This window comes from Lissotriton helveticus, chromosome 8 (assembly GCF_964261635.1).
Source record: "Lissotriton helveticus chromosome 8, aLisHel1.1, whole genome shotgun sequence".
In the NCBI taxonomy this organism is placed as follows: domain Eukaryota; kingdom Metazoa; phylum Chordata; class Amphibia; order Caudata; family Salamandridae; genus Lissotriton; species Lissotriton helveticus.
In genome coordinates, this window is record NC_136069.1 from 233817116 (window position 1) to 233843272 (window position 26157).

Here is a 26157-nt window from a genome sequence, read left to right on the forward strand (position 1 = left end):
ATTTGCCTTCGAAGGTCACGTGTATTGTTGGAACCGGGTCCCTCAAGGGTATACAGAGAGCCCCTCTATCTTTAATCAGATCTTGAAAAAATGTCTAGAGACTTTGACCTTACCTGGGAACTCTGTGTTAGTGCAGTACATAGACGACCTTCTACTGGCGTCTAAAAGTCACAGAGACTGTGTAATTGACACCATTGCCCTCCTAAATCATCTGTGTGAGAAAGGGCATAAAGTGGCCCCTGACAAACTACAGTTCTGTGCGAAATCAGTGAAATATCTAGGACACCAGATAGAAAAGGGTGTCAGAAAAGTCACATCAGAAAGAGTGAGAATAATTCAAAAGATGCAGTTGCCCCGTACTCAAAAAGATGTCAGAATGTTCCTGGGTGTATTAGGGTACTGCAGGCAGTGGATTCTGGGATTTGCAGCCTTAGCCAGGCCCTTGATAAAAATGACCACGAGAGGAATGCCAGATGTTGTAGAGTGGGACGATGAAAGTCTAATGGCTTTCACAAGACTGAAAAACTGTCTGTGTACGGCCCCTGCGTTGGGAATGCCAGATTATTCCAAAGAGTTTGCCCTATTCTGTGACACTCGCGATAATTGCGCATTGTCAGTCCTGACTCAAGAACATGGCACGACCAGAAGGCCTGTGGCCTATTTCTCTGCCACTTTGGACCCAGTAGCTGCTGGGTTACCAGGCTGTCTGAAAGCAGTAGCTGCTACCTGTGCAAGTTTGGAACAGAGTGAGTCCATTGTCATGGGACATCCTGTGACCGTGTATGTTTCACATGGAGTGGTAATACTATTGACCAGAACTAAAACACAGTATCTCACCCCTAGTCGGCTGACTAAATACGAGAGGATTCTTGTGGGTGCAGCAAATGTAAGCATTGTTAGGTGCGGTATTCTGAACCCTGCCACCTTACTCCCCGACCCCTTGGAAATAGAAGGTGGGGATGATGATGAACATGATTGTATTGACCTGACAGAGTTCAGTACTAAACCACGCCCAGACATAAAAGAAACGCCATTGCCTGAACATGATAAAGAACTATTTGTGGATGGTTCCTGTCTAAGACATGAACTAGGAGGCTTGAGTGCTGCTTATGCAGTAGTCTCTTTTACAAAAATTGAAGAAGCAGGTTACTTATATAACATCAAGTCTGCACAAGTAGCCGAATTGATAGCTATGATAAAAGCTTGCAAAATTGGGAAGGACTTACGCATAACAGTGTATACTGACAGTCAGTACTGTTATGGAGTTGTGCATGACTTTGGCCAATTATGGCTACAGAGGGAATTCATGACTTCCTCAGGTACTCCCATTCGGAATGCAAAGGTTGTTCATGACCTTTTAGAGGCCATCCAGTTGCCCAAAGAACTGGCAGTGGTAAAATGTGCTGCTCATCAAAGGAGCATGGACAAAGTATCACTGGGAAACGATTATGCTGATCGAGTGGCCCAATGGTGTGCCAAAGATCGGTATATTGTAAATCCAAAACGAGGGGGGCCAGGAACCAGCTGCCAGCTTCAGGTGTTTGAAGAAGTGCCTACGTGGGATGAAGTGAGAGAGTGGCAGGAATCGGCTCCTTGGCAAGAAAGAGAGAAATGGAAGGAGGATGGGTGTAGACCGAGACGTGTGGATGGTGTGATTTTGGGCCCAACTGGTATGCCTGTGTTACCCCGACACTTGCTTGGCACAATGGCAAGATTAATACATGAAGGATCACACATTGGTAGGGATGCCATGATTCTGGTATTTCAACAGACTTGGTACAGTAAGAAGTTCAGGAAGGTAGCAGAGTCCCTCTGCCAGAGGTGCCTGTCATGTCAACAGATGAACCCAGGCAAGAGGACAATGGTTGAACTGAGCAAAATTGGGAGATCAGGGGGTCCCTTTGTAAGGATACAGATTGATTTCATCACCATGCCCCGTTGTGAAGGGAAGCGATATGTCCTTGTCATTGTTTGCGTATTTTCAAAATGGGTAGAAGCTTACCCTACTTCCCAAAGTGACGCACTGACAGTAGCGAAATGTTTACTAAAAGAACTGATACCTAGATTCGGGGTGCCATTCATTATTGAATCAGATAAGGGTGGACATTTCCAGAATGACATACTGGCTGAACTCTGTAAGGCCTTTGGAATAAGGCAGAAACTTCATTGTGCATACCACCCAGAGGCTTCTGGAATAGTGGAACAAGTAAATGGAACTATCAAAAACAGACTAGCAAAGCTGACAGATGCTACTGGCATGACCTGGGTGAAGGCCCTGCCCCTGGTCCTGATGGGACTGAGAAGTGTTCCTGACCGCAAGACAGGCCTAAGTCCCCATGAAATCATTATGGGAAGAGTGATGAGACAAGCATGGGTGCCAGGAAGCAAACTGTTGAGTATTACTGATGATTTAGTGCTTGAATACTGCAGAAGATTGGGTGACCAAGTGCGTTCTATCTCTCGCCAGATTGGAGACGACGGCATCCTCAATCCAACGACTCCTCTCCACAGCTTGGTTCCAGGAGACTGGGTCAAAATAAAGAAGCACACTCGATCTAATTGTCTGGCACCAAGGTGGGGAAAGAAACGCCAAGTAATCCTGGTAACAACAACTGCAGTGAAGGTCGCAGGTGTTCCCCAGTGGATCCACGCTGGACACACTCAGAAGGTATTACCAGACAAAGAATTTGCAGAAGAAGGGCAACCAGCAGAGGACCCTGCAGGAGCCGGGCCAGAAGCAGCTGACAACGAGCAGCCCAGCACCAGTCAGGTTGCAGGAACAGCAGACGTTGGCCCAGGAGTAGTTGACTACGAACTGCCAAGAATCCAGCCTGCTGAAGAGGTCCAGGAAACTGAGCCAGGAGTAGCTGAAGACGAGCTGCCAAGCATATGGCCAGAAGAATGGATACCGATGATTGATCTGACCGAAGATCCTATCAGAACAAGAGAGCGACTTAGTGAAGGTAGAGAGTGGACTAGTCAGGAAAAGCAAGGCACAGGCGAAGAACCTCAGCCGCTTGAGATTCACATCAAAACTGAGGAAGGAGAAGGTCAGACAGGGACAGAGCAGGTATTCGATACACCACCGCTAACACCTGATGCAGATAAGGGAGAGACTAGAAATAGAGTGATAGTTCGAGCAGAAGAAAATCAAGAGATCGAAGTGCTTGAACAGGATCAGAGAGGGTTAAAAGAACGGGTTCAGGAAACAGAAACAGAAACAGAGACAATCGAAAGCCAAAAACAAAATATTCCTGAACAAGGCCAGATTAGCAACCAGGCAGAAGAATTTGATGCTAGCCCTGGAACTAGCCAGATAGGGGAAGTAGGAGAAGAAAGTGGAGAAGAATTACCACAAGATAAAGAGAACAAGAGAATAAGAAAAGAAAGTGAAGTCCAAGTACCGACTAAGAGACTAAAGAAAAGAAACAACCTTGAGCCTAGGTTTGTAAAAAGATTGAGACTAAGGATAAAGACAGTGGAAGAAAAACGTGCAGAAGCAAGAAGAAGTGCTCGGATAGCAGAGCAAGAAGAAGACTCTTCCAAAAGAAGGAGTGAACGAATAAAAAGACAAAACAAAAAGTACAAGTCTCCTGAATGGACACTGGTTTTGGAAGAACTTGAAGATCTTGATATAACTGACGTGAGCGACGGAGAACCCGTCCCAGAGTACTCAGCTGAAGAAGAAGACGAACCACCGTGAATTTGCACAAAGTAAGCTAATTGTGTAAAGCCAAAAAGAGGGGTTCGAGAGACTCCTTCTGAACCAAAATGTCTGATTCAACAGTGAATGGTAGACCTAGTTGCAGCCGTTTTAAGACGTGTTGCAAGGTGTGTATATGTAGTGTAGTAGTACTGATAGTTATCTGGATAGGATTAACAATTTTCATTCCCTTTGCTGTAAGTAAAGATACTAACATTGTCCCTACTGAAGTTGTAAATACTGACAATGAGGAGCTAACAACACAGAGTGTAGCACGACATGAAAGAGCTTTGAGACAAACAAAACAGAACTTAGAAGCATCAGATGAGGGAGGACTACATTATCATGGAGTTAAGAACAAGACACACTTAAATGTTTTCGCAAACTTATTAATACACTATGTAGAGACTATGGAAATTGAAGATTGCTATGTCTGCATGAAGCTACCTACTTCTGTGGCTGAAGGCGTGACATACCATCACCTGCCATTGACATATGGAATCTCCTGTAGCATTTTAGCTAGTTTATTTTACAAAAGGGGACAGTTACAGTATTATTATTCTAACAATGACGTGATCTTTTCTGAACTTCCTATACGTGGGAACTTGAATCCTGTACATACCAAAACTGACACCATAAGATATATGGGAGACTACTTTCTGACTATAGGTAACATTGACATAGCAGACGCACACAGAGATAACTTGACTTGTTCTTTGCGTGAGCAGGAAAAGATGTTCCTGAACATGGCAGAGAAAAGGAGAATTAAAATTCAAAAGAAGGCTAATGACGAAAGTCAGAAAAAGCCAAAGTGGGCAGAGAACATGGAAGGCACCTCATCTGGTGGAGCGGGTCCTGCTCTGTTGCTGGATTTTGAAAAGAAAGGCAAGCTATGTCTTCACCGCGAGAAGACTAGCTATTATAATAATGTTTTCATTGGTTCCAGTGAATGCGAACATAATTACAAGGTAATTGGAGGTTGGGGTTTCAAAAATGGGTCAGAGCCTGTGTTTCCTGGAATTTATTATATTTGTGGGGACAAGGCTTATTTCAAATTGCCGGATCACTGGTATGGAAGCTGCTACTTTGGCATTGTCTTCCCGAAAATATACCATGTGAATGGGAAAGCTGGAAGCAATGAAGATACTAATGGCTTAGTGCGTAGTAAAAGAGAAAGTATAGGTGAAATTATGGGTAGTATTTTCAGTGCACTGATACCTGGAGTGGGAGTGGTTCTGAACACTCACAGAATTTGCAAATTGTCTACTATAGTAGATGTGCTGTCTACTGAAACAGCTCATGGATTTCTGCTGGTCAACACTGAAATGGTTGCGATCAGATCAATGGTTTTGCAGAATCGACTTGCTCTTGACACCTTATTAGCGAAAGAGGGCGGAGTCTGCCGGATGTTGAAGGCGCAACATTGTTGCACTTATATTCCGGATAAAAGTATACAGATCAAAAGATATGTGAAAAACATTACTAATTTGGCAAAGGAACTCAAACCACTCGAGGTTGATAGTGCCTGGAAGAGACTGGTAGATGGTCTCTCAAATGTAGGTCATTGGCTTGCTAGCATAGGTAAAAGCTTATTATTCAAAATTCTGATGCCAATTGGTATTATAGGTCTTATTATACTTTCCATTTTCTTATGCTGTAAATGCTGCAAGCGCACCAAAAAGCACGAGGTAAATGCAAGAGGAGTGAAACGAAGTGTGGATGAGATTGAATTAGAGGAAGTGAATGATCAGATATACAAAAAGGTGAAAACTTCTCACCCTGCTAAAACTGAGAGAGAAAAGTTAGAACGGTTGCTGGAAGAAATAGAACTTTATAAAGTGTGAAAGAAAGTTGGCATCTGGTTCCATTATAATTTGTGATGATAGTAAATATCATCAAAGAGGGGATTGATGAAGCAAAGCTTCGCATATTTTGCGGCTTGCCGAAGTCAAGAACCTCGTTTATGTGTAATAAGGTAACAAAGCGTATGTTTTACTAACATTTATTTTTGTTTAGGCAAAGTTCCCGAAGCTTGCCTATGTGTATTTCTAATGAATTTAATCCGTGTCCTTTAATATGGCCGCCGCTTGTATTTTAGTTACTGCGCATGCGTCAGCCACACTCACGTGTCCTGACGCGTCTGCAGAAGTGGAGGGAAAGTTATGCGCATGCGTAATTCATAGCTGTGCTTATCATGTGGTACTGCTCGTGCCACTGCTCTTGTGACTGTGTCAATGTAGCTAACATTTAATGCAATAGTTTTATTTCTTGATGATGAGTCAAAAGTACAAATCCTGTGATGTATTTCCATAATGACATTATTATGTATTAATTTGTTTTCGCTTACTTTTCATGTACCGCGGGGAATGGGGGTCCAAACTGATTGGGAGCCATATTGACGGTCTCTTCTGCGCATGACCAGGGAGCATTGAAAGGTGGCCACTTTGGACAGTGGAACTCAGCCAGCTGGCAGCCACAGTCAAGATGCGCCTGGGAAAGCCACCTCTGCGCTACGAGAACGGCGAATGTTGCTCCTCATATGTTACAATGTTAATTTTCACTCGTATTTCTGCACAGTTCTCATGAGAAACCCAAACCTGCTAGGCGGTACCCAAGTATGCTAATGAAGGCTTAAAATCTTGTATTGTGATTGGTGTGTTACCCAAATCCTACCTTAGGACCAATCGAAATTGAGGGATTCTGACACTTTGCAACATTGGGGGGTGGTACACTGACCCCAAACTGTATATCTACCCTGGGTTCACCTAGTGAACCGTCCGACTTGTCTGGTTTCGCTGACCTGTCACTGACCCAACGCACTCAATAGGTGACTGAAGATACAGAGCGCTGCGAAGCACTCTGTCCGAATTTGACCATAGACTGAGGTTCTACTGAGCCTTAAAGTGCTGGGCAAGCACTTAGCTGGGAGTTCGCTGACCCAATCGGGGTCTTGATCGATAGCTGCAGAGCGGGTGGAGCGCAGGCGTTGCTTCCGAACTGTGGGTTCCGGTCCTGTCCTGAAGAGGGTCCTGTCCTGAGGGTTTGCTGTCCTGTCCCGAGGGTCCTGTCCTGATTCCTATTCCGAGGGTATCCTGTCCTGTCCTGGGTGACCATTCTGCACCTGCTGTCCTTTGAGGGGTATCCTTCCTTGAGGGTTTCCTGTCCTTAACTGACCCGTGGCCAGGGTTTGGTTTCCACGCCTTTCTAGGTAAATATTGCTCTGAAAACTCTTTAAATCTTGCACCTTCTAAATTTCTGACTTTTGCTTTAATAAAGTTCATCATTGCATATGTTATATTTTCCATGCCTTTCTGCAACTATTGAAAGTTAATTACATATTTTTCCGTGAGGTTTTGTTCCTATGTCTTCTCACTGGTTAGAAATTATATTTTGCATTGCAGTCTGTAATTTTATGATATGGTCTAGAACTTCATTACCTAGATTGTTCAAAAGCCCATTCACCTTAAGTGAAGCGTGCTACTCTTTATAGGCCCTCCCATAGTTATTCATGCATAAAATGTCCATGCTTAAACACTTCTGAGATTTTATAATATTTCCCATCTGCATTTCATATTACATTTGAATGATTACCCTGTCATTATTTCTTTATGCCTATATGATTTATGTTATCTTGGTTATTGATTGCCTTATTTTACTGTACCTCATGCAAGGAAATATTGAATTTAGGTAAACATTTTAAAACTTCCAGTTGTCCGTGGTCATTTAAACAGTATTTGAATGTTATTGGTTGGGTTTGTATTTTGCTGCCTTTCTTTTACAGCTAGCTCCCTGATTCATTGTGGTCATTAGGTACCCGCATCGGTGGATGGTAAGTCGGGTGCACTGAAAATTATTAGCAGGGAACACACACACACAACTTGGTAGAGCTCGTGAAGTCACCTGATCGATGTATATGGTGATTTGAAAAGTATATGGGCCCTGAAGCCGGAAACGGCGAAAACTATTGGTCGGGTGGCCTCGCGCGCTCTATCAGTACTACTGAGGGGGGAGCTGCTGGCGGAGGAGGGGTGGTGAGCAGAAGGGGTGCTGAGGAAAGCAATACTCGGGGAAGGGGAGTGCTGGTGAGTGGGCGGGCTCTGTGGGATGGGGGTTACTGGTAAGTAGAAGGGGCTGTAGAGGAAGGGGTGCAGGTGAAAAGAGTGGGTATACGGAGGTACAGGGGTGTTGCTAGGAGGAGAGCTGCTTGGTTAGAATTGCTGGTGTAGGAAGGTGTTAGAATGGGGCGCTAGAAGAGGCGCTCTTCGGAAGTGACAGTAGGTGTGGGGGGGAAGGGGACCTGCAAAAGAGTGCTGGCGAGAGGAGGTTGCTGGAGAGAGGAGAGTGCCTGGGGGAGGGGTGCTGGAGGTGGTGGTAGTGAGAGGAAAGGTTCTCGTAAAAGGGGCGGGCTGTGAGCGCGGCCGGTGTCAGCTCCTTGCCTGAGGTTTCTGACCCCCCGCCCCGTGTGATATGTCAGGCTGATCCTATCTGGGAGAGCGGGACAGGCAGTCTGTACATCCCAGCGCCAGCTCCAGCGCACCACAGTCCAGCTCCGGTGCAGGCGGAAAGCTGCGAGACCCCAGAGGAGGAGGGAGTAAAGGACCCGGGACAAGGCGGAGACCCCCTGTGAGAAACGCCGAGCGCAGGGCAAGTCCGGTCCTGTCCCTTCCAGGGTCACAACCAGTGCGCGTTGTAAGCTGTGCTCAACACAGAAGCATCCAGTGCTGAGTGCACGCAACATCCCTGACACGCGGAAGCACCCGGCGCGAGCAGCACAGCGTGTGTAACATCTCCGAAGTGAAGAAGTGTCCAGCGTGCACAGTGCAGCGTGTACTGCATCTCAGAAGAATCAAGTGTGCGCAGCGCAGTGCGTGCAACACATGGGAAGTAAGCGCTCGCACACTATGAACAGTGCAGTGGGTGCAACACCTCGGAAGTGCGGGAGTATCCAGTGTGCACAGTATCACCGGCACTTACTCGGAAGTGCTTAGGATCGCGTCTGTGCAGCTGCAGTGCCAGGGGCTCCAGTCCGCTTACTCCCATCTGTGACCTGCATCTCGAGCCCTGGAAGGCGCTCAGAGTCCCGCGTCAGTCCGCACCTCGCCCCTGCTCCTTTGAAGCGCATGGGCTGCATATCTCAGTTCCACCCTGTCTACCCCGTATACTTGCACCTTTAAAGCGCCGAAGGCTCCGGTGCTCCCGGCGTCTCTCAGCCTGTGTATGCAGATGGTTCTGGCGGCGGAGCCTGAGGCTACAGTTTTCCCAGGCTCTCCCAAGGGAGCACCCATCCTCTAGGCACTTTAAGCACCGGGATGCTCCGAAGTTCCCAGTTTCTCCAACAGTACACTAACCCTCTAAACCCTTGAAGTGCTGGGAGGCTAAAGCGTTGTTTTGCAGCTTTTCAGACACCAGTACCCGGACACGGAGGCTCCTGCAGTCTGAGCCCATCTCGTCTACCAGCGGGCACCCACCCTCGGTACTTCAAGCACCAGGAGGCTCAAAGGGCAGTCTATACTGCTGTGCACTGACGTCGGTACTCCATACAGTGCCAGAGTCTGAAGTGTCGTCTCTGCTGATCTGAAGACGCGGAGGTTGAGTGTCCCGAGCTTCGCCCAGTGTGCTCTGCACTCCTGGACTGTGGATCGCCGTGCTTCCGCCTCCGGCGTCTGGTGTTCAAGGCGCTACATTCCCGGCACTGGGGCAGCAGGTGGACTTCTACAGAGCGGAGCCCCTGGAGGTGCCAGGTTGCGCCTGACTCCACAGCAGCACATTGGGCGCCTGGATTATTGCCTGCACCGGACCCGTGCACCATGCCCCGCAGCTCCACTCCCAGTACCCTCCTCGTCATCCCCTCCAGGGGCAGATTGCAGCTCTCGTCCCCCGCCAAGGGTAGCATGGCCCGCACGGGCTGCCTCCTCTTCATCAACGCCTTGGTGCACCTGTCCCTGGCTTCCTCTTTCCTGACAGGTAAGTGCTTCGTGAGGGCGTGCACTCCAGGGGATGCTGTTAGAAGGACTGGCGTAGATTCAGCAGTAACATGTTAATACTTGGAACAATAATACCTGTTCAGGCTTTAGTAGAGTATGTAAGGCCATTAAAGAATCTTAATGCATTGCTCGATCTTATTGGTACGCAGCTTATCGACAACAGAAGGATGAAAGGCTTGGCTGGGTAGAACAGAGCATGTGTCGCTCAGGTTACACACATCTCCACATATTGTGTTTTATTCCATTTAGATAATCTGCAGGCTATGGTACACATCACACTAAACACATAATTGTTCTGACTCATAAGCGCCTACAGGCGCTTTTTGTTCTGTTCGCTGAATCAATCAATATTGTGTATCAACATTATGGTAGATAGCACCTATAGTGTGATACATCCATCACAGAATGGATGATAAGTCTATGTGCTGCTATATGTTATGATATAAACATTGTATGCGCTGTTATATTTCATAATGTGATACGACCACATAACCATACCCCACGAACTCGCCTTGAGGCTGCCCTGCAGTTGACAGCAGGCAGTAGGGTTCGCCTTAGCAGCAGTGACTGCAAGTTGTCGACCGGGCCAGGGGCACACTGGTGTCTGGAGCTCAGCCGTGACTTACACCTGGCGCTGCGGGCCGAACGGGCTCTTAATTGCGCGTTGGGTTTCAGCCCGATCCCTGGGTGAGATAAGGTAGGGAGCCCGGCCAGGACGGTCGCCCCCATGCCCCAGGTGAGGGGTTCTCCGCGGATCAGCAGTGAGGTGACCGTGAGATAAGGCAGGAGAGCCCGGGGTCTGGGCCCTCCTGCCCCCTGCGATAATTTTCTCGCGGATCATCAGCGAGGGTCGGACGCAGAAGCTGCCGGACTGAGGCTCCCCTCTCACTCTCCCCCACAGCTGTACCCTCTACTCCACAGGAGCACAGAGCAGAGGCCAGTGATGAATGAGGCAGAGCAGACCCCGGCCGCGCTCGGCTGGAACCGCTGCTACCGAAATGCCCCGGTGAGAAACATGCAGATTCGCGAACACCTCCTCGGCTCCGCAGCAGAGACTGACTGGGGCTGTCTATCTGGAGGGGCTGTGTGTCTCTGGAGGTCCTGCGGCGATGTCTCCGTATCTGCACTTCCCGCAGAGGAGAGATGTTAACAAATCCCCACTGTACACAGAGGTCACGAGATACCGACCCATAGGAGAGCTAGGGGACATATCGGTGAATTCCCGGGAGAGACCGTCGGATCTGCCTGTAAGATACGGGTATCTCCGTTCTCTGTTATTTTTATACTTTACCTGTTCAGACTCAACAACATTTGGCGATTCTGCAGACTGAGGCTAAGAGATCATAAACAAGTCAGGTCCCGGCCGCGCTGTGATTGGCTGACGTCACGGGGGTGTCCCGGCCGGCAGCCAATCACAGCGCGGCCCGGGAATGACGTCACGGGGGTGTCCCGGGCCGGCAGCCAATCGCAGCGCGGCCCGGGACAAAGGGGCGGGGCTTAAAAAAAGCACCAGAAACGCCCCCGAATCGCGTTTTCGTGAGAAAGCGCGATTGACAGCCTCTGCTTCCCAATGGCTAGCCTCCATTTATGGAGCTAGCCAATTGGAAACAGAGGCTGTCCTAACCTCACTATTGAAAACAATAGATTTCGATCTGGGAGGGGCTTCGCCCCTCGCCAGGTTTCGAAACCTAAAAATGTCTAACACAAATATGGTTAGCATAGCAAGTAGTCCGTGAATCATAAAAGGTGCTGTCATTATATAAGACAGGGTAGCCTAACCTCCCTCCCCTGCTACAGAAGCAAAATGAATATAAATCAGAAGAACTCTGGGTGTTAGCAGGAGACCCCATACCTCAGTCTATAGATGGAAGATCTACATCACAGGTGCTGTTACGCTCCCATCACTGGAAAGATCCCTCTTCAAATGTGTGTTATCCACCTGTGTATACCAATATGACCAAAGTACATGTTCCCAAAAAGCAGCTGCATCTGTATGTTTTGTCTAGGTGCTAGGGCCTAACCAGAACAGAATAACAAGGGGCATTGTTTTTCAACCTTGTCTGTAGAACTCAAAAACAACAACATGTTCTGTGTGAAATATGTTCGTGTAGTAACGTGCGCAAAGCAGAGAACAGGCTGCCACAGGCTCATGCTAACATAGGGAAAACAACAATGGCCACATAGACCACATGACACCCCAGCACACACCCCGGGAAACTGAATTTTTCCTGTTTTTGACAGCCGCGTCTTTCATGGTGGTCCAGAACAAGAAACAAAAGCTTTGAAGGTCCCTCCTAAAATAGGTCAGGCATTCCAATGGTGTTAGACCTGTTATCCTGAGTGTGTTCTTCTCCATGACTTTGCTTTTTGCCTCCACGTTTTGCTGATTCCTTATGTTGGCCTTAGGACTAACCAGTGCTAAAGTGCTTGTGATTCTCCCCTAAACACGGTGAAATTGGTGTATACCTGATTGACAGATTTTATTTACTATTACATCCCTTGTAAAGTTGTTTAACATGTACCCAGGGCCTGTAATTCAAATGCTACTTTGGGGCCTTCGTGCTGATTGAGCCACCCACATAAGTAGCCTTTCAAACCTGTCTCAGGCGTGCCACTGCAGTGCCTCTGTGTGCTGTTTACTGCTACATTGACTCGGCATTTGAAACTACTTGCCAAGCCTTAAACTCCCCTTTTATTACATATAAGTCACCCGTAAGGTAAGCCCGTAGTAACCCTAACGGCAGGGCGCTATTTGTAAAGAAATGATATGACATGTACTTTTATGTTTTGCATGTCCTGGTAGTGACAGTCTATTTAGTTTTCAACTACTGTGAGGCCTAACCCACTCGTAGGTCAGCCTTGGGAATTCCTTAATACACTTTTAAGCTGTAATTCTTGATTAGAGAGGAGTGTTTTTTTCATGGAGCAAAGGGGTCAGCGCACTAGTTTTCACAGACTATTTAATTAGCATGGCCTGCCTGATGCACAGCGGACGTGCGCAGACAGCAGGCACACGCTGGACTCTGCTCGCTAATTGGTTTTAACTTTTTTAATCTGGTATTCTTTTTTTTAAATTGTGTGAAGCCTTACTCTTGTGTCTTTGTTTTTCTACTGGCACTGGACTTTCTGCTCACAGCTCGCTCTTATCTCTTGGTTTCAGCTCCTTTTCCAGCATGTCTCTGTGCTCCTGCCAGTGCCCCATTCCAACGTAGATTTTCCTGTTTGTTGTGGAGGGCGCCGGCACACTGTTAGGCTCATTTCCGGTTGGCTGGGGGGTGGAGCACAGGGGTAAGCGCACTAGTCTTCACAGACTATTTAATTAGCCTGCCTGACGCACATCGGGTGTGCCAAAGGTGCACCAAAGGCAAGCCGTCTGTGCCCCGTCCGCGCCCTGCGCCAGAGATGCTGCCTCTTTTTCGTCTGATCGACTGGGACCAATTAGTTATTCCAGTAAGGCCCTCCTAGACCTTCAGTCAGTAAAGTCCCCTTGTCATCACACTTTGGACCCCGATAGTCTCTTTATATGTACTTCATGTAATTCCATTGTGATGCAGGCAGCTAGTGGCAATACCTCTGGTTATAGTGAGGCAATTAGGCCCCCCTCCAAAGGACATATAGTCAAGGTCATCTGATCAATGCAAGATCCCTGATTAAGAATAAGGTGGCTTTCAGAGACTTTGTCTTGTTAAGGAAGCCTACTTGGGTCTTTATCACCGAGACATGGGCCATGGACTCTTCAGGTCCTGATATTGTAGATGCTATCCCTTCAGGGTACACCTTTGCTAGATTGGATAGGCTGGTGGGGAGGGGGTCTGGGCATTCTTTATAGCAAGACCTTGGTCTACGGCATTCAAGCACTGACCACTCCCCTTGACCTCTACCAAGCTCTTTCCTTTTCTATTAATCTGCATCCTACGGAAAGATTTTCTGGGGTTTCTATGCTATCAGCAACCGGGCTCCAGGGTATTTTTCAGTCTGGATTTTAGTAGTCTTTTAGAACTCTATCTTGAAAGATCTAATTTCACGCTCCTTGTGGATTTTAATTTCCATTTAGATAGGACTTTGTGTAAAGACACCCAAAGTCTCTTGGAAACCATGAGTAGCTGTGGCTTTCAACAGCTTGTTAAGAGTCCCACCCATATGGCAGGGCATATCCTTGACAGCATCTTTTCTAATGATCCCTGTATAAGGGCTGGAGAACCTATTCCCCTGGCCTGGTCTGATCATTTTGCTATGCCTTTTGACCTGTGTATCTCGGCATCAGGGATGGGTCTCTCCGGAAAGAGGAATCTGGAGGAAAGAAAGAACCGTAGCCTTATAAGTAAGGAGTCGCTCTCTAACTGATTTAATAACTTTGACCCTACTAGGCACCATAAGGCTAACCTGGCAGCTGCGGAGCATCGCATCAATTATCAGTAGCAATGGACATCTTGGCGCCGGTGAGCAAGCATTACTGTGCAAGAAAAACAACTTCTGTCCCCTGGTTCACGGAGAGACTTAGAAAGTTGAGACAAGGGTGTAGTAAACGGGAGAGGTTGTGGCGAAACGAGTTAGAGCCATTGGGTAGGGAATTGCACAAACTGTCTAAAAGAGTACAAAGCAGCTATCCTGGAGGAAAAGGGGCTATATTATTCAAAGATCACAGGATCTTTGAAATCCCCCAGGGAGCTGTTCAATGTCATCAACACCCTTACCTCCTCCCATGTTACAGATCCCTCAGAATTTTCCCAGGAGTTCTGTGATAACATTTCTGACTTCTTTCAAACGAAAATCACAGATCTTTACACTGGGCTGAAAGCTTCCAACTCCAATGCAGGGTTGTCTGCAAAGTCTATTCCTCTTCTGGGTGAAGATCTATTTAATGGGGAGATTCCCAGGCTATCTAACTTCCACCTGATGTCGCGGATGTATGACGTTACAACGCATACATTCACAACGCATACCATTACAACACAACTTTTACAACGCAGGATCCATTACAACGCATGCCATTACAACGCAGCTGCTATTACAACGCATGCCAATACAACGTAAGTATGAGTAAGTATTTTGTTTTTTAATTAATGGGAATGTAAGTGTTGGATAGTGTAGGGGTTATAATTACTATTCAAACTCCAGGAGGGTGTAATAGTAAGGTAAGTGTTGGATAGTGTAGGGGTTAAAATTACTATTCTAACTCCAGGGGGGGCGTAATAGTAGGGTAAGTGTTGGATGGTGTTGGGGTTATAATTTAATTAAATACTTACCCATACTTACGTTGTAATGGCATGCGTTGTAATAGCAGCTGCGTTGTAATGGCATGCGTTGTAAAAGTTTTGGTGTAATGGTAGTGCGTTGTTTTAGTTGCGTTGTAATGGCTGTTTCCCGATGTCGCCAGAGGTGATGATCTGCTCCTGGAACGAGTCAAATCGGGTCATCTTTGGATCCCTGTCCCCTCAAGGTGCTAAAAACTGTCCGTGAGATTATAATTCCTTACCTTACTGCGGTCCTTAATGTTGCCATCTCAGAGGGTCAGTATCCCACTTTGTGGAAGACAGCAGTGGTAAGCCACTTTTGAAGAAGCCTTCTCTGGATCCTGTAGAATTGAAAAACTATTGGCCAATTTCTTTACTTCCTGTCCCTGCTAAGATTTTGGAATCTTACTTAAATTCCCATCTCAATGCCTAACTGAAGGACTATCAATTACTTGATGGCTCACTACATGGGTTTAGAAGCCACCATAGTACGGAAACAGCATTGACTGCTGTCTTTAACAACATCCGTATTCAAGTGGACGCAGGGCACACCACCCTGCTTGTTCTTCTTGACCTAACTGCTGCCTTTGATACCCTGTCTCCGCTGAGGCTGGTTGAACGCCTCATAGAGATAGGGATCGGCCTTGGGGCTTCTTGCCTCCTTCCTCAGTGATCAGGCTCAGACAGTTAAATTTGGCCAATTCTATTCAGCCGCTAAATCACTGTCATGTGGTGTCCCTCAGGGCTCTCCCCTGAGCCTGACACTGTTTAATATCTATGTTGCTCCACTGGCCAAGGTTGTGAGATCCTTTGGGTTAGAGGTGTTGTCCTATGCGGACGACACCCAAATAATGGGTTCTATCTCTCACAGTATCAGGGACTCTGCCCTTAATTTCAGGAATTGTATGCAGGAAGTCTCCTCCTGGATGGTGGAAAACTTTATGAAATTGAATGGGGATAAGACGGAGGTCCTGATTTTTGGTAGCAATGCACAAGTTACTTACCTTCGGTAACGATACATCTGTAAGAAACATTAGTTAGTTAGATTCCTTACCTTAGAATTACCCCCAGGCGTCAGACTGGATCCGGAAAGTTTTCGTCAGCAGTACCCCTGCGCGTCGGTAGGCGTTGTCTGTGGCTCCACGTCTGTCGTCGGCGTCGTGATCGCCGGGATGACGTCGCTGGCGTACATAGATGCCGCCCTTGCGGGCAGACGTCAGTTCTGTACATAGCTTTCCGCGGCAGTAATGCAGACCCATGCAAGAAACCGACACTGTGCCATGAAACTAGGGCCCTCAAGGGAAATACCTTAACCCTAGATATCGGTTCGCAGAACGGGGAGGATGGGTGGGGTGGTATGGAATCTAACTAACTAATGTTTCTTACAGATATATCATTACCGAAGGTAAGTAACTTGTGCATCTGAAAGAAACATGTTAGTTAGATTACTTACCTTAGAATAGATACCCCAGCAATCCCAACCCCGGTGGTAGGCCTGCGAACCAAGATCACACCAGGAAGTCCTGGAGAACCGAATGGCCAAAGAGGCCGTCTCTCCGGACTTGGCTGTCCAGGCAGTAATGCTTGGCAAACGTGTGCAACGAGGCCCACGTAGTTGGCTGACAAATGTCCTGCAAAGGGGCTCCCCGTCCCACGGCAGTGTTAGCCGCCGTGGCCGGAGTGGAATGGGCGCGCAGCCCAACAGGAGGCTCCTTTTTAGCCAAGGAATAACAGACCTTGATGCACAAAACGACCCAGAGAGAGATGGTCCGTTGTGCACTGCCTGTCCCATCTTAGCGCCCACATAGTCAACAAAGAGTTGGTCGTCCATCCGGAACTGCTGTGTGCGGTTCAGATAAAAAGAGATCGCACGTTTTGGGTCCAGACAGTGGAGCCTCTCTTCCTCCTTCGAGGGATGCGGAGGCAGAAAGAAGGTCGGCAAGGTAATGGACTGTCTGCTGTGAAAGGCAGTAACCACCTTGGGTAGAAAAGAAGGACGAGTCCTCAGAACAACTTTGTCCGGATGGACAGAGAGGAAAGGAGGCTTAGATGAAAGAACCTGGAGCTCACTCACTCTTCTGGCAGAGGTGATGGAACCCAGGAAAGCCGTTTTTAGAGTTAGAAGATGGAGAGGGCAATTATGAAGTGGCTCAAAGGGAGCGCCCATCAGAAAGGTAAGAACCAAATTCAAGTCCCACTGAGGCATCACAAAAGGAACAGGAGGAAACATGTGCGTGATGCCTTTTAAGAATCTATTTACCACTGGGGACTTGAAAAGAGAAGGCTGATCAGGAAGCCTTAAGAAGGCGGAAATGGCAGAAAGGTAACCCTTGATAGTGCCCAGAGCAGAGCCCTGCTGGGCAAGAGAAAGAAGAAAGAGGAGAACCTCTGAAAGAGGGGCAGAGAGTGGATACACACAGCCTTTGCTGTACACCATGCCACAAATTTGTTCCACCAGCAGGCGTATACCGTTTTTGTAGGGGGACGCCTGGCTGCCAGGATAACGTCACAGACTTCAGGAGGCAAGTCAAATGGCCTCAACTGTCGCCGCTCAATCTTCACGCATGTAGGTCGAGACTGGACAGGTTCAGATGGGGGACCGTCCCCTGATGCTGCGACAGAAGGTCCTCCTGAAGAGGCAATTGAATCGGGGGATCGATGGACATACTGAGTAGCTCGGGATACCAGTATCTTCGTGCCCAATCCGGAGCCACAAGAATAACTTGGGCCCGGTCGCGCCTGATCTTCTTCAGCACTCTGGGCAGATGTGGCATAGGCGTACAACAGACCGCAACTCCACTCGCGACGAAAAGCGTCTCCAAGCGAGTGCCGCCTTGGAAATTCCAACACGCAGAACTGATGACATTGCGCGTTCTCTTCGGTGGCAAATAGATTTAACCAAGGCTCTCCCCACTGCTGAAAGAGACCTTACGCCACGTCCAAGTTCAGACGCCATTCGTGATCCATCAAGCACCGACGGATGATTCGTCCGCCCTGACGTTCAGTGAACCTGCCAGGCGGTGAACCATCAGGGTGATGTCCTGATGTTCCAGCCATGTCCGGAGGCGGAGAGCCGCCTGACATAGGGTCTATGACCCCACCCCGCCCTGTTTGTTGCAATACCACATGGTGGTGTTGTCCATGAACACCTGCACTACACTTCCCCAGACAGAGGGAAGGAATGCCTTCAGTGCAAGTCGTATCGCCCGCAGCTCCAGAAGGTTGGAGCCGGGACTCTGGCAGAGACCAGAGGCCTCTGATCCCCACCTCTCCCATGTGGCCACACCATCCCAGGAGGGACGCATCAGTCACCACTGTGCGCTCCGGTTGGGGAAGGGAGAGGGATCTGCCACTGACCCAATCGCGGTCTGTGAGCCACCACTGCAACTGTCTCACAGTCCCCTCGGAGATCAGGACGTGGTCGGACAGGTTGCCCTGATGCTGTGCCCACTGGAACTTCAGGTCCCACTGCAGAGCTCGCATTCGCCACCTGGCGTGATGTACCAGTAGGATGCAGGAGGCCATCAGCCCCAGGAGCCGTAAGATCAACCTGACCGAAACTCGGGATAGAGGCTGAAAGATCGGAATCAGAGCCTGAATATCCCGAACCCGCTGCTCAGGAGGATAAACCCAAAACTACGCCAAATTCAGAACCGCTCCGATGAAGAGAAGCTTCTGAGAGGGACTCAGGCGTGACTTCGGCATGTTGATGGAGAACCCCAGCGAGTGCAGGAGGTCGGCGTAGTCTGGAGGTGGGAGACGACTGTCTGGGGCGAGCCCGCCTTCAACAACCAGTTGTCGAGATAGGGGAAGACTGGAACCCCTAATCTGCGCAGATGAGCTGCGACCACTGCCATCACTTTCGAGAACACCCGGGGGGCATTGGTGAGGCCAAAGGGGAGCATGGTAAACTGAAAGTGCTCATGGCCTACCGTGAACCGCAGGTAGCGCCGGTGGGCCGACAGGACGGGGATGTGGAAATATGCTTCCTGCAAGTCCAACGCTACAATCCAGTCTCCAGGGTCTAGGGCAGCCAGGACCTGAGCTAAAGTCAGCATCTTGAACTTCTCCTTCCGGAGGAAGCCGATGAAGCTCATGAGGTCCAAGATAGGGCGCAGGCCCCCTTTGCCCTTCTTGGGAACCAGGAAGTAGTGGGAATAGCAACCACATCCTACTTCTGGCCCAGCAACGCGCTCGATGGCCCCCTTGGCCAAGAGGGCCGAAACTTCCTCCTTCAGAAGTTGCAAGTGATCCCCCGACATGTGGTGGTATGGCTGGAGGGGTCGCCGCGAAGGGGAGAGAGTAGCCCATACGGACGATTTGCAGCACCCACCTGTCCGAAGTGATGGTAAGCCAGTGGAGCAGGTGATGGCGAACTCTACCTCCCACTGGCGTGGAATGGGCCTGAAAGCTTGGACTAGGAAGGCTTTGAGGCAGATGCTGCGAGAGCGGAAGTGGACTGACCAGCTCTCTGTCCTCCTGCTCCGCCATGGCGGAATGCACATCTGCGATCACATTGAGGTTGGTTCTGCGGCCTGTGGCTGGACGAACGTGCGGGGGTGCCCCTTTCCGGTGCCACGAAAGGAGCGAAAAGCAGAAGTTTGCTGGCGCTGGGCCGACAGGCCCAAGGAATTGGCCGTAGCCCTGGAGTCCTTAAAGCACTCCAGCGCGCTATCTACTTTGTCGCCAAAGAGGCGACGGCCATCAAAAGGCATGTCCATGAGAGTGCTCTGGACATCCCCTGAAAAGTTTGTGGATCTCAGCCAGGCGCGACGACGATTCGCCACCATCGTGGCCATGGCTCTACCCTGCGAGTCCGTGGTGTCAAGTTCACATCGAATGGTGTACCGTGCTGCATCCCGCCCCTCAGCAAGAGCCTGGGCGAGCGGTGTCCTGGCCTCCTCTGGACACTGGGGCAGCACGTCCGCCACTGTATGCCACAGAGAGTGGGTGTAACGGTCCAAAAGGCATGCGGTATTGATGGATTGCAAGCCTAGGCTAATGAAGGAAAACTGTTTCTTGCCAAACTGTTCCAGACTTTTGGATTGCCGGTCCGGGGGTGCGGTAGGGAAGGCGGTCTGGGATGTGGAGGCCTGGATAACAAGACTCTCAGGGGTGGGGTGGGTGGACAGAAAGCAGGGGTCGCCCACAGCTGGGCGGTAGCGTCGGGCCACGTTCCGATCCACATGAGGGACTGTGGTGGGCCTGGACCAAGTGCCCATCAGAACGTCTGTGAGGGCCTCATTAAACCGCAGCATAGGCTCCGAAGAGCTTACTGGCGGTTGAAGCACCTCTTGAGGAGGTTAGTTCTCACGGCCGCTGCAGGGAGCTCAAGGCCCAAGGCCTTGGCTGCCTTGCGCCGCACCGCAGCATAAGTAGCTCCCTCTTCCGTAGCCACGGAAGGAGGAGAGAGAAAACCAGTGTCAGGCGAAGTGTCTAGACCACTGGCCTCCCTCAGCTCATCTGCCCAGTCCTGACTTAACTGGGACTGCTGTGCCAGAGGGCCCTCAGACCCCTCCCAGTCCTCCCCTTCATCCATGTCCTGATAAATAGGCAGAAATGACAGAGCCGGGGCATAGGTGAACAACTCACCAGTCTGCGTCGGAGACGGCGCAGATCAGCGCCGGTCCGACGCCAAGCCAGGGGCGGGGCTGAAGCTGGGGCCGGAGGTGGCTCTGAGGGTGTCGGCGCCGGCAGAGGAGTTGTGAGGTCAACCGGCGTCGACCGGGATCCAGGCCTGGATCCCTCGTGGGCCTGCGGCACCGGGACGGAAGTCGCCGGCGGCGCCGAGGCTGACGCCGCCGGCAACACAGGGCTAGGGAACCAATCTATATACAAATGGGGAAAAACAGGACAAAAGTCCTTAACAGTCCAAAAACTAGAGTCCACTGCCCCAAATAATAATAAAACACCTCCACTCCACCCCAATACAGAGGGTGCGTCAGAAACATGTTCCTGGCTTGGGGGCAAATGTTCCTGGACATCATTCTTCTTCTGCTCTCGTTCTTCACAACAATGTTCAAATCCTCCTCAGACAGGGATGTCAAATGGTTTGCCATGACAGAAACAGATACCCCTTTGGAAGAATGAAACAGAGGGATATCAGGGGAAACAGGGACCACAGACGAACTGGTAGAAGGGACAACAGGGGGTGGGGTGGGATGGGGAGGCAGACAAGACATGAGACCTGCGATCAGAGAGGTCATGAGGTCACAAAGTTTGGTGTTGCTTATGGACTTAGTGACATACTGGGTCACCGGTTCTCACAGCACACAGGTTCCTGCTCTATCACATTGGTGAAATCTTTTGCAGCAGCCCCTTCTGGCATACAAGGTCACCACCTGCTACCGCGCAAGGCTACGGACCTTATCGCACAGCAGTCGTTTTCACTGCGGTCCCTCCTGGCCTTTGGGGTCACCGATTCTGCACTACGTACGGACTCTGGCCCGATTGGTGCTGCTTGGTCTGCAGCTCAATTCAAAGCAGCCTTCTTCTGGCATACAGGAGTTGCTGACTCTGTCCTGTACACGGGCAATGGCCCAAACGGTGCAGCAGCTGTTACCTACCACAGGAGCTCCATTCTACAGGGCTTCCTCCTGGATGTTGCTCCCTCTAATGCTCTCCTCTTCCTTACAGGGCACACTGGTTTTGGCAAGCAGGCAGGCACTAGTGCTTTAGCATCCAGGGCATGTGGTCCTGGATTCTCTAGGTGATGTCCCCTCATCCAGCAGGGAGACTAGCGGACCTTGGCCCCAGACCTGGTCACAGGCAAAAGTCTTGCAGAGCTTCCCCTCCTCACGCACCGTGTCTGGTTGCTTGGCAGATAACAATTTTGGAGGCACTAAATGTGATTTAGGGTCTGAGTCTTTGACGACTACTTTTTTGAAGTACCCACTCCTCTGCACTCTCTTCCTCTTAAAAAGCAGTCTGCCACAGCAGGAGCGACTCCAAAGTTGATTGCCCCAAACCACAGGCCATAGCAGTGATTAGAGCTCACACCTGGATGTTAGCCACCGTGAAATGGGTATCAAAAGGTTAGCCCAGGTCTTACAGGCCTACTCTCTATGATTATCTAATCAGCCTCCTCTCCTTCCTGAGATGTGCCCAAGCACCTTCCTCTCACTGAATGAAAGAGCACCCTTTGAAGTGTACCGGGGAAACCTGGCTCTACCGTCCACAGTGTGTGCTCCACCGAGCTTTAAGGAATGCAGCAATACACAAATCTGTCGGGGGAACTCTACCTCCTCATGCTTTTATCATGCAGGCCTGGGCCTCCTAAAATGGAACCCATGGTCCTGTATACAATGTACCATTTGTAGGCACCCTTACATCCAGTGTATGTATACAGCATAATCACACTGCACAGTCCTGTATCCTCCATGTACTGTACCACTCATCTGCACACACACACACACACCCAGCACATACACTTACCATGCACGCCCTGCATCTCGTATGTATTTTACCCTTCCCAGGTATACATAAACCCAGCATATGCATCCAGCATGCACATACTGCACAGCATTAAATCCTTCATGTCTTTTACCATGCATAGGCACATGTACACCCAGCACATGTATTCAACTTGTGCGCACTACATAGTACCGCATGATCTTTGTACTTTACCTTTCCCAGGTACACATTCACACAGTGCAGATACACCACTCATGTACTGCACAGTACTACACACCAAACCAATGTGGGCAAAGGAGGTGCTTTTAAGCACAGAGCTTTAAAAATGAGTGAGCCAGTAGTCTTCACTCTGGTGACACCATTTTAAAAAGATCCGTTCACTACTACTGATCAGTACACAATATGCTGCCACCACCGCTCTCATGCTGCTTAACTCCTGGTGAAGTCAGCAGTCTTCCACCACTATGAGAATAGAGGTGCGAGTGCCCCTCCAGGTCCAACAAAACAGCAATCAGTGAGACAGTCCTACGTCATAGCACACACGCATGATCCATGTTTGCCTTTGACAACAAAAATCAGCATTAGAGAACGAGCCATCAGCACAGTTTGGTACTCAGGGCCGGGGTGCACGGACATTATCAGGCAGAGGGCTTTCCTATCCCAAACATATTACAAACCTGCCCATTTAAGATACAAGAGCAATTGTTTTAGAGAGTGGTGAGTATGATGTGCTCATTCCTGTAAGGGTGTGGGATGCCATGGGTTGCATTTGATAAATGGCGTTGATCTATACATGATGGAAGAATAAGGATAGGTGACATCGTGCCATATTACTGTGCTGCCCACCTTATTGAGTAAATATCTGATTACAGGAAAACAGAGATAACCTGCCTTTAAGCTGGAGACGACCGGGTTTGATGAAGTCTCTCTTTCGGAAGATCCTCCACTGGTCAATTTTTATCTTGCTGTTCTCATAACAGAATGATAAAAATTGGAAGAATGATCTACCAATTCCATATGTTACAACAATATTGCAGGTTTATGAGGCAAAATACCAAGGGGCCCATTAGGACGACGGGCGGACTTTGTCTGCCCGCCATCCCATCGTATATAGTGACCGCCGCCATAAGGCCGGGGTTCCCGTGCCTGCAATTAGGATGCGCCCGTCACAGTGGCGGGCGCATCCAGCATTCCTGACATTGTGGCGGGCGGTGCACTCAGGACCGCCCGCCAGAATGCCAGGAAGGCATGCTGTGCACTTCCATGCACAACATGGCAGGCACCACGCGGTGCCTGCCATGTTGTGCATGGAACAGCTGGGGGTACCATAGGTACTCCCCATGTGCACACCCCACACCCCCGGAGTCCCTGGGGGCCCCCAATGGGCCCCCAAAGCAGACTCCGCATACCTTTCCGTGGCGGCAATGCCATCACGGAAAATGCCCATTCTAATATGGCTGGCGGTGTCTGATAGAAACCGCCACGATATAGAACCCTTTTCGGCCCGGTCGCAAGGCGACCAGGGCGGAAAAGCGGCGGACGGTCTTTCCGTCCACCGCGGACCCCCCAGCCATAATAATATGGCGGGGTCTTTCCGGCACGGATGGCGGGCAGATCGCCCCCGCCAGGCCGGCGTTGGCTACCGCCGGACTGGCGGGGGCGATCTGCCCACCACCCTAATGGGGCACCAAGTTGTTTTGTAAGATCATGAAACTCTAAGTTAACTTGCAACATATATTTTAAGTACATTAATTGGAACATCGTACTGTTTGATACATTAAATTCTCCCCTCCCTGTTAAATCCGGACTTCCAGACTCCCCTCTAAGGCAAGATGTCTTTTCATGCCTCGGTAGTAAGAATACATCTGGAATCCGAAAGAATGAACTAAAGTAAACCATTAAGTACTCTGAACGTTTTCAGCCTCAGTCCACTGTTCCTTGAACAGTCCCCCCACATCCCTTTTTGATCTCACACCAAAGGGTCAGCAATAGTAAACGTTACACATGCATTTCAAAAAAATAAAATGTTGGCCAAGTAAAAAAAAATAATAATAATAATTAGGGAACGTTTTGCAGTGCATTTCTTCACAAGTCTCATCACACCATTGATAATACACGCATAACGAAAATACATGAACCTTCCATGAGGCACGATGTACAATAGCTGCATTTTGGAGAAAGGTAAAGAAGCCCAAAAAAATAGTACTAACCAAACAAGGAGGCAAGAAATGTGTCATCGACAGCATTGATGAGTAAAGCCTTCACAATTCTTTGAAAATGGACAAAAGGATCACTGGCTGAAAGACAAGGAAGGAGAAGCAAAGTTAAAATATTCAAAATAATGAACTTACCTGAACAAAAGTGATTAATTAAACACAGAGAATAACAAAAATGTATTTAATTTAAGATTTCGAACGATAAAACAGCTACCACATGAGGAGTTGAAAAATGCAAAAAAAGAGTATTCTCATTAGAGGTAGTACGGAAATAGTAAACACAACCCTCTGAAAATAAAACTATTCATTTGACAGGCGCACAAGAAAACTGGAGATGTGCGATAAACCAACAAATGATTTAGAACAGGACTCTAGGGCAAGAATATAAACTAATTTTACTTTGGATCACACAATTTATCCTAAAAGGCAAGCAAGGTTGCACTTCTTCTAGGTAGTTGTGTGATACTGGCATATCACTGTAAGTACACGACCCGTGGTATGATGACAATCTCAGGCCCATAAAACAACAAGTAAAGTTGTAACATGCAATGGAGATTTTAAACTCATGTAGAGGGCTGCCATTAAGAAATACCATTACTCCATTTGTGGGGTGCGTGCCTCATATTTTACCACAAAAAATTAATGTGGCTTTTAACTCTTCGAAAGAAATATTCTCTATAGCTAAATCTCTCATGGGTCCAACTGACGGGAGTCAAAACATAGTTGCTTCTACAAATTTTGTTCAGATCTTAACAGCTTCGGAAAGGCCTAGAGTGCAATCAGGCAGTGCCTGATGGGAAGTTTCGACAGATAGGCATTTGGGCAGTTCTTAGGTCGAGCCTAGCGGTAGTGCGCATGCGCTGCTCGCTCTGCGAGGCAAGCTGTAGTAGAGTATGTTGTGGAAGCCTCGCCCACTCTCCTCCCATATTTTTCATTGGCTGGGTGTCATTGTCTTTGGTAAATGCTGGCTTCCGATTGATTATGAGGCGTGTTAGTCCTTCCTTGTTACCGCCTTGCCGCCGTTTGTTACCTCCCATGAGGACTGGATCTTTTACTTGTGGCTTTTTACCCAGTCTCCTTTATAAGTCGGTAAGCACTTTTCTCTTTAATGATCTTCCCTATACCACCCACAACATCTCAGCAGACCCTCTGGATTTACTAATGTATATATTTCAATTATAGCGTGTCCGCTTCAACTATAGAGGATAGGCGTATTTATTTACTTAATAACTGTCCACCTTCGTAATTTATTTATTTAAGTTCTAGTGCGTCCGTTTTAACTATAGCGGACACGCTTATTTATTTTATAAATAGTGCAGGCCGCTTTTGTTAGGGGTGAGCAAGGGGGGGCACAACGAGCAGCACTGGGGGGCATGCCAAACACGCAGCACTGCTGTTTCCACTCCCCCACTGAAGAAGAAAAACCCCAATTTGTAATGTGATAGGACTCCATTTACGCACGTTCAAGCTATTGGCATTGTAAATGACAATGCCTTTTATTTATGTTTTACAAACCAAAACATAAATAAAAGGCATTGTCATTTACAATGCCAATAGCTTAAACTCACGTAAATGCATGACCTATTGCATCGCAAACGCTTGTTTTT

General features: G+C 48.7%; 1 protein-coding gene across 2 annotated transcripts in view; it reads right to left on the reverse strand.

Moving 5' to 3' along the window:
* CCDC82 (coiled-coil domain containing 82) overlaps positions 1-26157 on the reverse strand; it is a 170147-nt gene that overhangs the window by 71537 nt on the left and 72453 nt on the right. For both annotated transcript variants that reach the window (XM_078656991.1, XM_078656992.1), the window contains exon 4: positions 24545-24631. In XM_078656991.1, the coding sequence (XP_078513117.1) occupies positions 24545-24631 (87 nt within the window). The remainder of the gene's footprint in view (positions 1-24544; positions 24632-26157) is intronic.